At 44.2% G+C, this 12,329-nt stretch overlaps 1 protein-coding gene across 2 annotated transcripts in view; it reads right to left on the bottom strand.

The window, feature by feature from the left end:
* SNX9 (sorting nexin 9) overlaps window positions 1–12,119 on the bottom strand; it is a 90,725-nt gene extending 78,606 nt beyond the window's left edge. For both annotated transcript variants that reach the window (XM_027551933.1, XM_027551934.1), the window contains exon 1: window positions 11,841–12,119. In XM_027551933.1, coding sequence (XP_027407734.1) covers window positions 11,841–12,104 — 264 coding nt within the window. In that variant the 5' untranslated portion in view covers window positions 12,105–12,119. The remainder of the gene's footprint in view (window positions 1–11,840) is intronic.
* Between the last annotated feature and the right edge of the window lie 210 nt (window positions 12,120–12,329).

The raw sequence follows: 12,329 nt of genomic DNA, 5'->3' as shown, positions 1-12,329 counted from the left end.
ACCACCTGTGATGCAGGAGACCCAGGTTTGACCCCTGGGGCGGGAAGATCCCCTGGAGAAGGAAAGGACAACCCACTCCAGTATTCTGCCTGGGAAATCCCTCGGGCTACAGTCCATGGGGTCACAAAGAGTCGACCCAGCTGAGTGCCTAACACTTTTACTTTCACATTACAGGTTGGGGGCTGCGATGCAGCTCAGGTGCCACAGCTCTGCCATCAATGCCTCAACATGATTGCCACTCATAGAATATGTACGCGCTTTAGTGAGAGTCCAGTTTCTTTCTTAGATGGAAGTTTATTACCACGGCCATCATCTTCTTTACAGGACAGGTTCCTACCGAGTCAGAGAAGAAGGAGTTTTGGGGAAAATAATTAATACTCACATTTTAGAGAACAATCATCTATCACTTTTGTAATATAAACTATAAGAAGAGTGAAGGATGTTTTTACTTATCAAAAAGGGGAATGGGTTTTTAAATACTATAGATACCGTAGTGAAGACTAGAACCATCTTTAATATCAGAATTTTCAAAAACAATCCCCATAAGTTTTTGCTATCATCATGGCTTTAAATGATTAAAATGGATCAATCTTATGTAACTACAGATTTCGTAAAGTCTATTGGTTTCCTAGGTTTTCTGGTTTCAAGAAACTGAATATACTTTACTTAATAGTTGGAGGAGGAAATGGCAACCCACTCCAGTATTCTTGCCTGGAAAATCCCACGGACAGAGGAGCCTGGCGGGCTACAGCCCATGGGGTCGCAAAGAATCAGACACGACTTAGTGACTGCACACAAATGGCAATCATGAGACAAAGGAAGCCCGACATATCAACAAAAAGACTAAAATTTTAAATTCAACTCTTCACTCTCAAATCTTACGAAGGTGGGGAGTGAAGAAACTGCTGCTGACTCACAAAGGCGTCCTTTGAGCTCCCGAGGGAAAGAGTTCAGAGAGGCAGGTAAAGCAAGAAGAGCAATTTTCCAAAAGCTTCAGGTTCAGTGCTGGTTAGTCAGTAAGTTTTCAGCCATTTTTAAAAGCTTAAGAAACATACTTTTTCTCCTTTGGAAGAAGAAAATATGGTGCTTAAGGAAGAAAAATACATTTTAAGTTTCTATTTGTAATACTGAATGTATTAGCATTTTCCTACTGAAGCGCCCCTTACTATGTATAAGCATTAACTGGAAAACTTGTTTTTTATCTTAGCATAATTGAAAACAAATTAACAGAAGGTGGATAAATTTGGGAGTCAGCTTCAGAGGTTCTGGTGAATGACAATAAGTTCTTAAGTTTAAAAAAATTAACTTGTTTTCTTCCTCATTACAAAAACGATAAATATTCATTACTCCAATCGTGAGAATACAAACAAGATGAAAAAGAAGTTAAGGGTGAGTTGCATGTATGCGTGCTCAGTTGTGGCGGACTCTTTGCAATCCTGTGGACTGTAGCCCGCCAGCTTCCTCTGTCCACGGAATTTTCCAGGCAAGAATACTGGAGCTGGTTGCCATTTCCGACTCCAGGGGCTCTTCCCAAGGCCTGAACTCGTGTCTCTTATGTCTCCTGCGCTGACAGGTGGGTCCTTCACCACCAGCACCACCTGGGAAGCAGCCCTGCTGGCTTGAGAAGCTGCAGCAGGAGCCCATGTGCAGACAACATCGCTTCCAGGCGAGTCCAGGCCTTCCAGACTGACGCCCAGGGTGGAGCACAGGACTCGGCAGGGAGCTCACCCTACGCTCAGAGGAAGCCGTCAGTGAATGTCCATGGTTCCCAGGATAAAGTGCATTTTTTGCTTCATTCAGATCAGATCAGATCAGATTAGTCGCTCAGTTGTGCCCGACTCTTTGCAACCCCATGAATCGCAGCACGCGATTAACTAATTAACTAATGTTAATTAGTTAATTAACGTCATTAACTAATGTCTAAAGTTTTGTGTCCCCTTGATTTAAATGTCCCACCTCACACAAACAGGTGACTTTTGAATCCTGCCTCTGCAGGTAACACTACTGACTATATGACTCAGTTTTCAGATACTAAAAATAGCTTAGAAAAAGAGTCATACTGAATAACATCCTCAAGCACTGTATTTACAACACCTAAAAATGATCAATATGGGCTAAATCGATCATATGTTTTTGATAATCAGAAGGGGAGGAAAAAAAAAGAAAATACCACTTGGGAAGTGCAATGCCCAGTCTGTATTTTGATGGTTTAAGGTTTGGTTTCAAGTAAAATGCTTAACAACTCTGCTTTTCCACCATTCTCCCTCCAAAGAACAGATTAACACTTGGTGTGCAGATATTCCATTCCTTCACTTTACAGCCTGTTATAAAGATGTTCTGACTTGGATTTTGTTCTGGCACGCAGGGCAGGCTGATTCCCTGAACTGCCACCAGAGTGAAGCGCTGAAGTGCTGAATAAAATATTAAAAGCAAAAGACACACACACAAATAAATACCTTTTAAAACACAATGCTGAGTCAGCACAAAAGGAAAGGCTCTAGAAAGGTCAGAGGAAATGAGAGCAGAAACCCTGGGAGGAAAACATGTTGAGACAGGGTTCCGCCCCTGGAGGCTCCCCCAAGCCCTGGGGAGCCAGAGTTTGGGTTTGGCACTAGTGGTAAAGAATCCGCCTGCCAGTGCAGGAGACACAAGAGACAAGGGTTCAATTCCTGGGTCGGGAAGATTCTGTGGAGGAGGGCATGGCAACCCACTCCCAGATTCTTGCCTGGAGAATGCCATGGACAGAGGAGCCTGGCGGGCTGCAATCCATGGAATCGCAGAGAGTCGGACACAACTTAGCCACTGAATAACAAAGAAAGAATAGTAAACTGAAGGTAGGAGTCAAAGAAATTATCTAGATGAGGCACTAAGAAAACACAACAGGTTTAAAGTCAGGAAGTTAGACATCTGTTGGACCTTTTCATGCTAATTAGGGTTCCAGAAAGAGAGAACAGAAAAGAGGCAATATTCCTGAAATATAGTCACTGTGCATTTTCTACAGCTGCACTCCCCACTGTGCTAGCTAGTAGCCACGTGTGACTATTTAAATGAAAATTTAAAATACAGTTCCTCGGTCACACTAACCACACTTCAAGTTCTCCTTAGCTTTGTGTGGCAGGAGGCTACCACACAGGACTGCACCAATGTAGAACATTTCCATCATCACAGAAAGTTCTACGGAGCTGCACTGTGGCAGAACTACCAAAACACACATCCTCAGATTCAAGCTACCCAATAAATCCCAAGCTATCAAAATAAAAGCCACATGTGAACCTGCTAAGGTGGTATCACCAAATACTGAAGATACAGAGGGAAGAGTCAGACCATCTATTCAGGAACAATATTAAATGCTGACTTCTGAGCAGTATCTTTGAAATCCAGTAAGAAACAGGAAATAACAGAACTCTGTACCTAGAACACTATTTTTCAAGCACAAGGCAAAACACATTTTCACACATAAGAGGTTTTACCGACAACAAACTCTTCCTAATGGAAACTTCAAAGAATTTACTTTGGGAAAAAGGAAAATTATCCCAGAAACAACTGAAATGTAAAAAGGAATAGTAAGCAAAGATATGGTAAAAGTTGATTAAATCTAAGTAAACTTAACTGTATTAAAAAAAACAAAACTAACGTCTAATTTGTGGTACAAAAGACAACTAAAACACTAGGCAGCAACGAAGCATGCTGGGAGAGATGACAGCAGCCAGGCATCTTAAGGTCTCTGTAATTCTTGAGGGTGATGAAAGTGAGTACTATTTTAAGGCAGAAATAGTAACATAATTGTTTATCACATACACATATGAAAAAAGTGACATACTAGCATACCTCCTTTTATTTGCTTTGCATTATTGCACTTTTCAGATATTTGTTTTTTTACCAATTAGTCTGGAACCAACCCACAATAGGTATGACCCAAATCAAATCCCCTACGATTATACAGTGGAAGTGAGAAACAGATTCAAAGGATTAGTTCTGATAGACAGAGTGCCTAAAGAACTATGGACGGAGGTTTGTGACATTGTACAGGAGGCAGGAATCAAGACCATCCCCAAGAAAAAGAAATGCAAAAAGGCAAAATGGCTGTCTGAGGAGGCCTTACATATAGCTGTGAAAAGAAGAGAACCGAAAGGAAAAGGAGAAAAAGAAAGATATACCCATTTGAAGGCAGAGTTCCAAAGAATAGCAAGGAGAGATAAGAAAGCCTTCCTCAGTGATCATTGCAAAGAAATAGAGGAAAACAACAGAATGGGAAAGACTAGAGATCTCTTCAAGAAAATTAGACAAGGGAACTTTTCATGCAAAGATGGGCACAATAAAAGACAAAAATGGTATGGACCTAACAGAAGCAGAAGATACTAAGAAGAGATGGCAAGAATACACAGAAGAACTGTACAAAAAAGATCTTCACGACCCAGATAACCACGATGGTGTGATCACCAACCTAGAGCCAGACATCCTGGAATGTGACGTCAAGTGAGCCTTAGGAAGCATCACTATGAACAAAGCTAGTGGAGGTGATGGAATTCCAGTTGAGCTATTTCAAATCCTAAAAGATGATGCTGTGAAAGTGCTGCACTCAATATGCCAGCAAATTGGGAAAACTTAGCAGTGGCCACGGGAATGGAAAAGGTCAGTTTTCATTCCAATACCAAAGAGCAATGCCAAAGAATGCTCAAACTACCACACAATTGCACTCATAGCAGGAGAAGGCACCCCACTCCAGTACTCCTGCCTGGAAAATCCCATGGACGGAGGAGCCTGGAAGGCTGCAGTCCATGGGGTCGGTGAGGGTCGGACACAACTGAGCGACTTCATTTTCACTTTTCACTTTCACGCACTGGAGAAGGAAATGGCAACCCACTCCAGTGTTCTTGCCTGGAGAATCCCAGGGATGGGGGAGCCTGGTGGGCTGCCGTCTATGGGGTCAAACAGAGTTGGACACGACTGAAGCGACTTAGCAGCAGCAGCAGCATGCTAGCAAAGTAATGCTCAAAATTCTCCAAGCCAGGCTTCAGCCATACGTGAACTGTGAACTTCCAGATGTTCAAGCTGGTTTTAGAAAAGGCAGAGGAGCCAGAGATAAAATTGCCAACATCTGCTGGATCATCGAAAAAGCAAGACAGTTCCAGAAAAACATCTACTTCTGCTTTATTGACCATGCCAAAGCCTTTGACTGTGTGGATCACAACAAACTGTGGAAAATTCTTCAAGAGATGGGAATACCAGACCACCTGACTTGCCTTCTGAGAAATCTGTATGCAGGTCAGGAAGCAACAGTTAGAACTGGACATGGAACAACAGACTGGTTCCAAATAGGAAAAGGAGTACGTCAAGGCTGTATACTGTCACCCTACTTATTTAACTTATATGCAGAGTATATCATGAGAAACGCTGGGCTGGAGGAAGCACAAGCTGGAATCAAGATTGCGGGGAGAAATATCGATAACCTCAGATATGCAGATGACACCACCCTTATAGCAGAAAGTAAAGAACAACTAAAGAGCCTCTTGATGAAAGTGAATGAGGGGAGTGAAAAAGTTGGCTTAAAGCTCAACATTCAGAAAACAAAGATCATGGCATCCAATCCCATCACTTCATGGCAAATAGATGGGAGAAACAGTGGAAACAGTGTAAGACTTTATTTTTTTAGGTTCCAAAATCACTGCAGATAGTGACTGCAGCCATGAAATTAAAAGACACTTAGTCCTTGGAAGGAAAGTTATGACCAACCTAGACAGCATATTGAAAAGCAGAGACATTACTTTGCCAACAAAGATCTGTCTAGTCAGGCTATGGTTTTTCCAGTAGTCATGTATGGATGTGAGAATTGGACTATAAAGAAAGCTGAGCACCAAAGAATTGATGCTTTTGAACTGTGGTGTTGGAGAAGACACTTGAGAGTCCCTTGGACTGCAAGATTCAACCAGTCAATTCTAAAGGAAATTAGTCCTGAATATTCTTTGGTAGGACTGATGCTGAAGCTGAAACTCCAATACTCTGGCCACCTGATGGAAGAACTTACTCATTGGAAAAGACCCCGATGCTGGGAAAGATTGAAGGCAGCAGGAGAAGGGGATGACAGAGGATGAGATGGTTGGATGGCATCACTGAGTCAATGCACATGAGTTTGAGAAAACTCCACGAGTTGGTGATGGACAGGGAAGCCTGGCATTCCGCAGTCCATGGGGTCACAGAGAGTCGGACATGACTGAGGGGCTGGACTGAACTGAACCCACAGCATCTCCGAGGTATGGGAGCAAACCTTCTGAAGGTAAGGAACAAACCTTCTAAAAAGTTGAGGGGCTGTGGGGAGTCCTCAGTCAATCTGTATATGGTAGCCAGAAATCCAAACATAGAATAAACACAAATAAGGCAAACAAAACCCTCTAGCCACAAAGATTGCCAAACGAGATGAAAAGGGAAGATTCAGCTGTGGGCTTTTATATGTCAGGAAAATATTTATCAAAAGAAAGCCAGTGAAATCATTAACTTCAGACAAAACTACCTTTAAGAAAAAATGCATTATAAAAAGGGTCACTTCATAATAATAAAAGGTTCAATTCATCTGGAAGATAATATTAATCCTAACCTTAAATTTTAAATCCACCATTTTAACATCTCTGTCAAGTAGACAAAAGACATTAGATACAACAGATTAAGTAGAATTAGTGAGGATACAGATGAGAACAGCATAGTTACTAAGCCTGTATGGACACATATAGAAAATACATTTATATACATTGATTAGGGAATATATATATTCTTTTTACGCACAGGTATAACATTTACAAAACCCGACTATACCCTAGGTATAAAGTTAGCATCAGCAAATTTTCAGGTGTGGTTACTAGTATCAATCAGATTCCCTGATCATGATGAAATTAAGTTTGAAATCATTAACAAAATGATAATAGAAAAACCTTATACTTTTGGAAACTAGACATTTCTAACAATTCACAGGTTAAAGATATCTCTTTTTAAAATCTCAAAAGTTGTGAAGTTTGTTTCAATTACCTTAAAATATAGGAATAAACTTCTCATGTAATAATTGGTAAACACTGATTTCTTTACTTAAAAGACATGGCCAGTATGTAAGCTGTAGATAAGTAGTTTCCATTGTGCATGCATACGTTAAACATTTTTTTTACTAAAATGCACAATTAAAAGGATAAAAGCTTATAGGTGGAGATAAATCATTTTAATAGCCACTTATCTCACTGGAAAATCTTTTCGCTCCTTCAAATTGGAGAGGGAGGAATGGAGACAAGAAAATTCAACATTCAAACAGTTTACTAAGAGCCTGGTCTGTGCCTGATAGAAGATACACAGAGGAGCGCACACACAGGCCAGCCTCCAGGGGCTGACAGCACCCTAAAGGAACAGTGGGCAGAGAAACACACGGAAAATGCCGATCTGGATGAAGGAGGTGACTCTGGGAATGGGTCGGGGAGATCAGAAAGCTTTCTGTAGTAATGCCTTGAGCTGAGATATAATGTGTAAAAGAAGGCACATAAGTGAAAAGGCCAGAGAATAGCATTCCAGAAAAGAGGAACAGCGTGTGCAAAGGTACAAAGTTTTGGTGGGCAATCAAACTAAAACTGTAATTAAAATTTCAGATGGATGGTCAATATAAAAGCAGGGTACAGCAGAAGTTTTGCAAAATTTTTATGCTTTCTCATCTGTTTCTTCTTTAATAAATTGGTTGATGTTCCTACTGTCACAGAATTTTTCTGTGACTATACAAATACTGTCTAGATACTCTATTTATGAAGACACTTTAAAATATAGTGAAAGTGAAGTTGCTCAGTTGTGTCCAATGCTTTGTGACCCCATGGACTGTAGCCTACCAGGCTCCTCATCCCATGGAATTTTCCAGGCAAGAATACTGGAGTGGGTTGCCACTTCTCCAGGGGATCTTCCCAACCCAGGGATCAAACCCGGGTCTCCTGCACTGCAGGCAGACGCTTTACCACCTGAACCACCAGGGAAGCATATAGTACTGTCATGCAAAACTGAATGGTTACCATTTTCCATACTGTCAAAAACAAACAAACAAAAAAAAACTATCAAAAACAACTAAATCTTTAAGACTCTTTAGAAAGCTATTTCTACTCTCTTCTTCAATAAATTTATACACTAAACAGGTTTTTGCTCGGGAGAGACTACAAAGTATGCTTTCTAACTCTTCTCACTAATATATATCACGTAAAAGTCTTGAGCAATACTGGTAATTTCAATATTACACCCTCACTCCATTCAACCAAACAAGCATTGTAAGAAATACACAACTTCAGATACTGGAGATGGAAAGAAAAATTAAAAAAACAAAACCAGAAACAGGGATTCTTCAAATTTGGTTCTAATGATTACTCCTAAAAGTGTAACTCAGCAGTAGCTCCACCTGCCAATGCAGGAGAGGCAAGTTTGATCCCTGGGTCAGGAAGGCTCCCTGGAGAAGGAAATGGCAACTCACTCCAGTATTCTTGCCTGGAGAATCCCATGGACAGAGAGGAGTCTGGCAGGCTACAGTCTACCGGGTCGCAAAGAGTCGGACACAACTTAGAGACTAAACATGTAACAACATAAAAGGTGTCTACATAAGCACAAAAGGATTCAGATTAGTTTCAAAGGTTAACTGTGACATGGAAATTACAGCTAAATTACACAGCTATGGACTAACTTCCATTAAGTATTTCAGGTCTCTTTTGCTATATCCCAGCAGAAGAAAAAGAGAGAAAAAGAATTTCTTTCCCTTAACTAATTTATTCCTCAGTCCACCATATGACTATGTAAAAATAGAACCTGGAGTTCCTAGAAGTCCAGGCTACACACTCATATTAGCCTTTTGTTGTATTTATTAAATGCGACAAGACGGGGACTCAAAGTGAATTCAGCATTCTGAGTAATGACTAGAAACAAGAAGAAGACACTGATGTATAGAACAGTCTTATGGACTCTGTGGGAGAGGGAGAGGGTGGGAAGATTTGGGAGAATGGCAATGAAACATGTAAAATATCATGTAGGAAACGAGTTGCCAGTCCACGTTCGATGCACGATGCTTGATGCTTGGGGCTGGTGCACTGGGACGGCCCAGAGGGATGGTATGGGGAGGGAGGAGGGAGGAGGATTCAGGATGGGGAACACATGTATACCTGTGGCGGATTCATTTTGATATTTGGCAAAACTAATACAATTATGTAAAGTTTAAAAATAAAATAAAATTAGAAAAAAAAAAAGAAACAAGAACAGATCATTTCTTTCAAGTGTGCAGTTACTGATTAATTTTCTTTGGCAGTGAAGAACTAGCCAACTCAAGTCTTTCTTCTAAAAGATAATTTCTTACTATTGTGAATATACCAGTGTAGTTTTCTAAAAAGCATGATAGTTCAAAGATAACTGTTATCTTCACGAAAACATGTAAGAGCATTACATCAGAAAATTATATCTGAAGACAACTGAAGGCATTTTCTGACACTACCTAAAATATCCACATATTGTGTTTATTTCTCATCACTTAATGCTTGTGGCAGGAGCCTGAATGCCATTTGATCCAATTTTTAAAAAGTCAGACAGTATTACTTACTAAAAATATATATTCTTATTCGCTCTTACTAAAAAGTTAACCTAACCAATTAAAATTAAAGAGAGGAAAGGAAAACCCTCAAACTACTCAGATGCTGGTAATGGTATGGATGGAAGGGAGCAGGAAACAAAACAAGGACAAATTTACTTTCTGGGAACAATTTAAAAAATGAAATTGCGGTTTGATGTAAGAATCACCAGGAAGTGGGAAAACTGAGGAAGACTCCTACAGAAGTGCTTCTCCTTTGTTTTTGAAACCAGAAGTGGTTTGTCCAGTGTAAACACGGAAAGGAGTACCATGTGGAGTAGTGATTAGAAAGGTGAAAGAAACCGACTCAGAACGACTGTTACCTGCTTTCAGTGGAGAAGACGATAAAGTAGGAAGTGTTTATCCAGGCTTTAAGGCCTGTGCTTAGTGAGCACAAACACAATTCAAGTTTAGTACAAAAATTATTCTAATTTTATGGAAAAACACCCACTCCAGTATTCTTGCCTGGAAAATTCCATGGACAGGGGAGTCTGACGGGCTACAGTCCTGGGGTTGCAAAGAGTAGGACAGACCTGAGCATACAGGAGCATGCGAGTTCAGGTTTAAGTATCAAATAAAATTTTCATTATATATACCAGCACTAGCTGCTAAGCTGAGTTCCACTGAATGGACAGTCTAACATGGGCCAGTAGATCAGGGTGCAAAATATCAAAACACTAACCATCAAAGGAATAGATATCTACCATAAACAGCTTTTAAGGTTGTAAGATGAGCGCAAAATAAAACGTGTAATTGGTAATTTAAATGTTCGGCAACAAACCTCAAAATCAAATTTCCTTAGAAATATTTGATCTAAAGTTTTGTTTCTAAAAAGTTCAACATGAAATGATACATGTTACAAAGGTAGCAAAGTTCTATCACGTCTAAGAAAACCAAGATAGAGTCTCGAGTGAATTTAAAGTCCCTCAGTCCTGTCCGACTCTTTGCAACTCCATGGACTATACAGTCCATGGAATTTTCCAGGCCAGAATACTGGAGTGGGTAACCTTTCCCTTCTCCAGAGATCTTCCCAACCCAGGGATCGAACCCAGTTCTTTCGCATTGCAGGCGGATTCTTAACCAGCTGAGCCACCAGGGAAGACAGAGCTTAGCCAGTAGTAACAAGAAAGTAATTATTTCAGTACCACTTCCCTGGTGGCTCAGACGGTAAAGCGTCTGCCTACAATGCGGGAGACCCGGCTTCAATCCCTGGGTTGAGAAGATCTCCTGGAGAAGAAAATGGCAACCCATTCCAGTATTCTTGCCTGGAAAAATCCCATGGACGGTGGAACCTGGTAGGCTACAGTCCATGGGGTCGCAAAGAGTCGGACACGACTGAGCAACTTCACAATTATTTCAGGTGGCGCCTGCAGACTCAGGTAGCGAAGGGTGAACGCTAATTTCGCCGACAATACTGTGAAATAAGCAAACCACCGCTCCTGGCCAATTAACTAAGCGCGAGTCAAAGTTCCACCACGTAATTCGGGCCTGGACCTTTTCTTTTTTTTTTATAAAGTAAACAACGTAATTGAAAGCAGAGTCATTTCCCTCTTGGTATTTTATTCATGCTGGAAATAACATTCAAATCGAAAAGGTAGCAAAACAAAAGAGAAACACACACACACACACACGAAAATTGAGGGAAGTGGAAGCGCGCGGGACGTTTCACTGGCGTTTTTTCCCCTCCTCAGGAGCCTTGACTCTCGGCCTGCATTTTAAATTCCCAGTCCGGCCGGGCGCGAGTCGGACCCCGAAAGCGGCCCGCGGCGCCGGGGGTCCCACCCTCTGCGGAGGGAGGAGAGAACGCGGCTCCCGCGGCGGCGGCGGTGGCCGGACGCGCGGAGCGGCGGAGAGTGGACTCCACTCGGGACCGAGTCGGGGGCTCCCGGCGGGCGGCTCCTCAGGGCGGGCGCCGGGGAGCTGCGGGAACTTTCCCTCCCTCCCGCCCGGCCGCGGCCCACACGCTCAGGCGCAAACTTTGCAGACTGCGCCGCGAGCGGCCGGGGTCCCGCCCCGCGCCCCCCAGCCGAGCCCCCGCGCGCCCCGGCCCCGGCCCCTCGTCCGCCCTGCGTGCCCCGAGCCCGACCCGGGCTGGGTGGGGCCTGGCGCGACCCCTCGGCCTCCCCCGCGGCGCCGCCGCCCGCGCCCCCGCCCCCGGCCGCGACCCTCTCCCGCGCCGCCGCAGGGCCGAGCGGCCGGCCCGGGGCCTGGGCCGCGCTCCCCTCACCTTGGTGGCCATGGCGGGCGGATCTCCCCCCCGCCCTCGGCCCGGGACGGTCGGCTCCTCTCCCGCGCCGCGGCTATCGGCCCCAGGCGGCCGGACGAAAGCGAGGGCGGCGGCGGCGGCGGCTACGGCTGGGCCCCGGCGCGGCGGCGGCTCCGCCCCGGCCCCGAGTCTCGGCTCTGGGCGACTCCAGCCGCCGCCCCGCTCCTCCAGTTCCTGAAACTCCCCGGCTGCGCGGCCCCCGCCCCCGCCGGCCGAGCCTCCCATCTACCGCGGCGTGCGCGGCGCGGCCGGCGGAAGCGCGCCCGGTGCCCTCGGCCGGCCCGGCCTCCTCTCCCACTTTCCGCCCCCGCCCGGAGCCTCCGCCTCGGGCCGCGCCGCCGGCGCCCTTTGTCGCAGGGCTCGGGGCCGCGTCCCCCGAGCGGCGGCCGGGGTCGGGCCGGATCACGGTCCCCCAGCCGACCGCGACCCGCCTGGCCACCCGCCGTGGGG

Source organism: Bos indicus x Bos taurus, chromosome 9 (assembly GCF_003369695.1).
Source record: "Bos indicus x Bos taurus breed Angus x Brahman F1 hybrid chromosome 9, Bos_hybrid_MaternalHap_v2.0, whole genome shotgun sequence".
In the NCBI taxonomy this organism is placed as follows: domain Eukaryota; kingdom Metazoa; phylum Chordata; class Mammalia; order Artiodactyla; family Bovidae; genus Bos; species Bos indicus x Bos taurus.
This window is presented reverse-complemented; position numbering and strand designations above follow the sequence as displayed.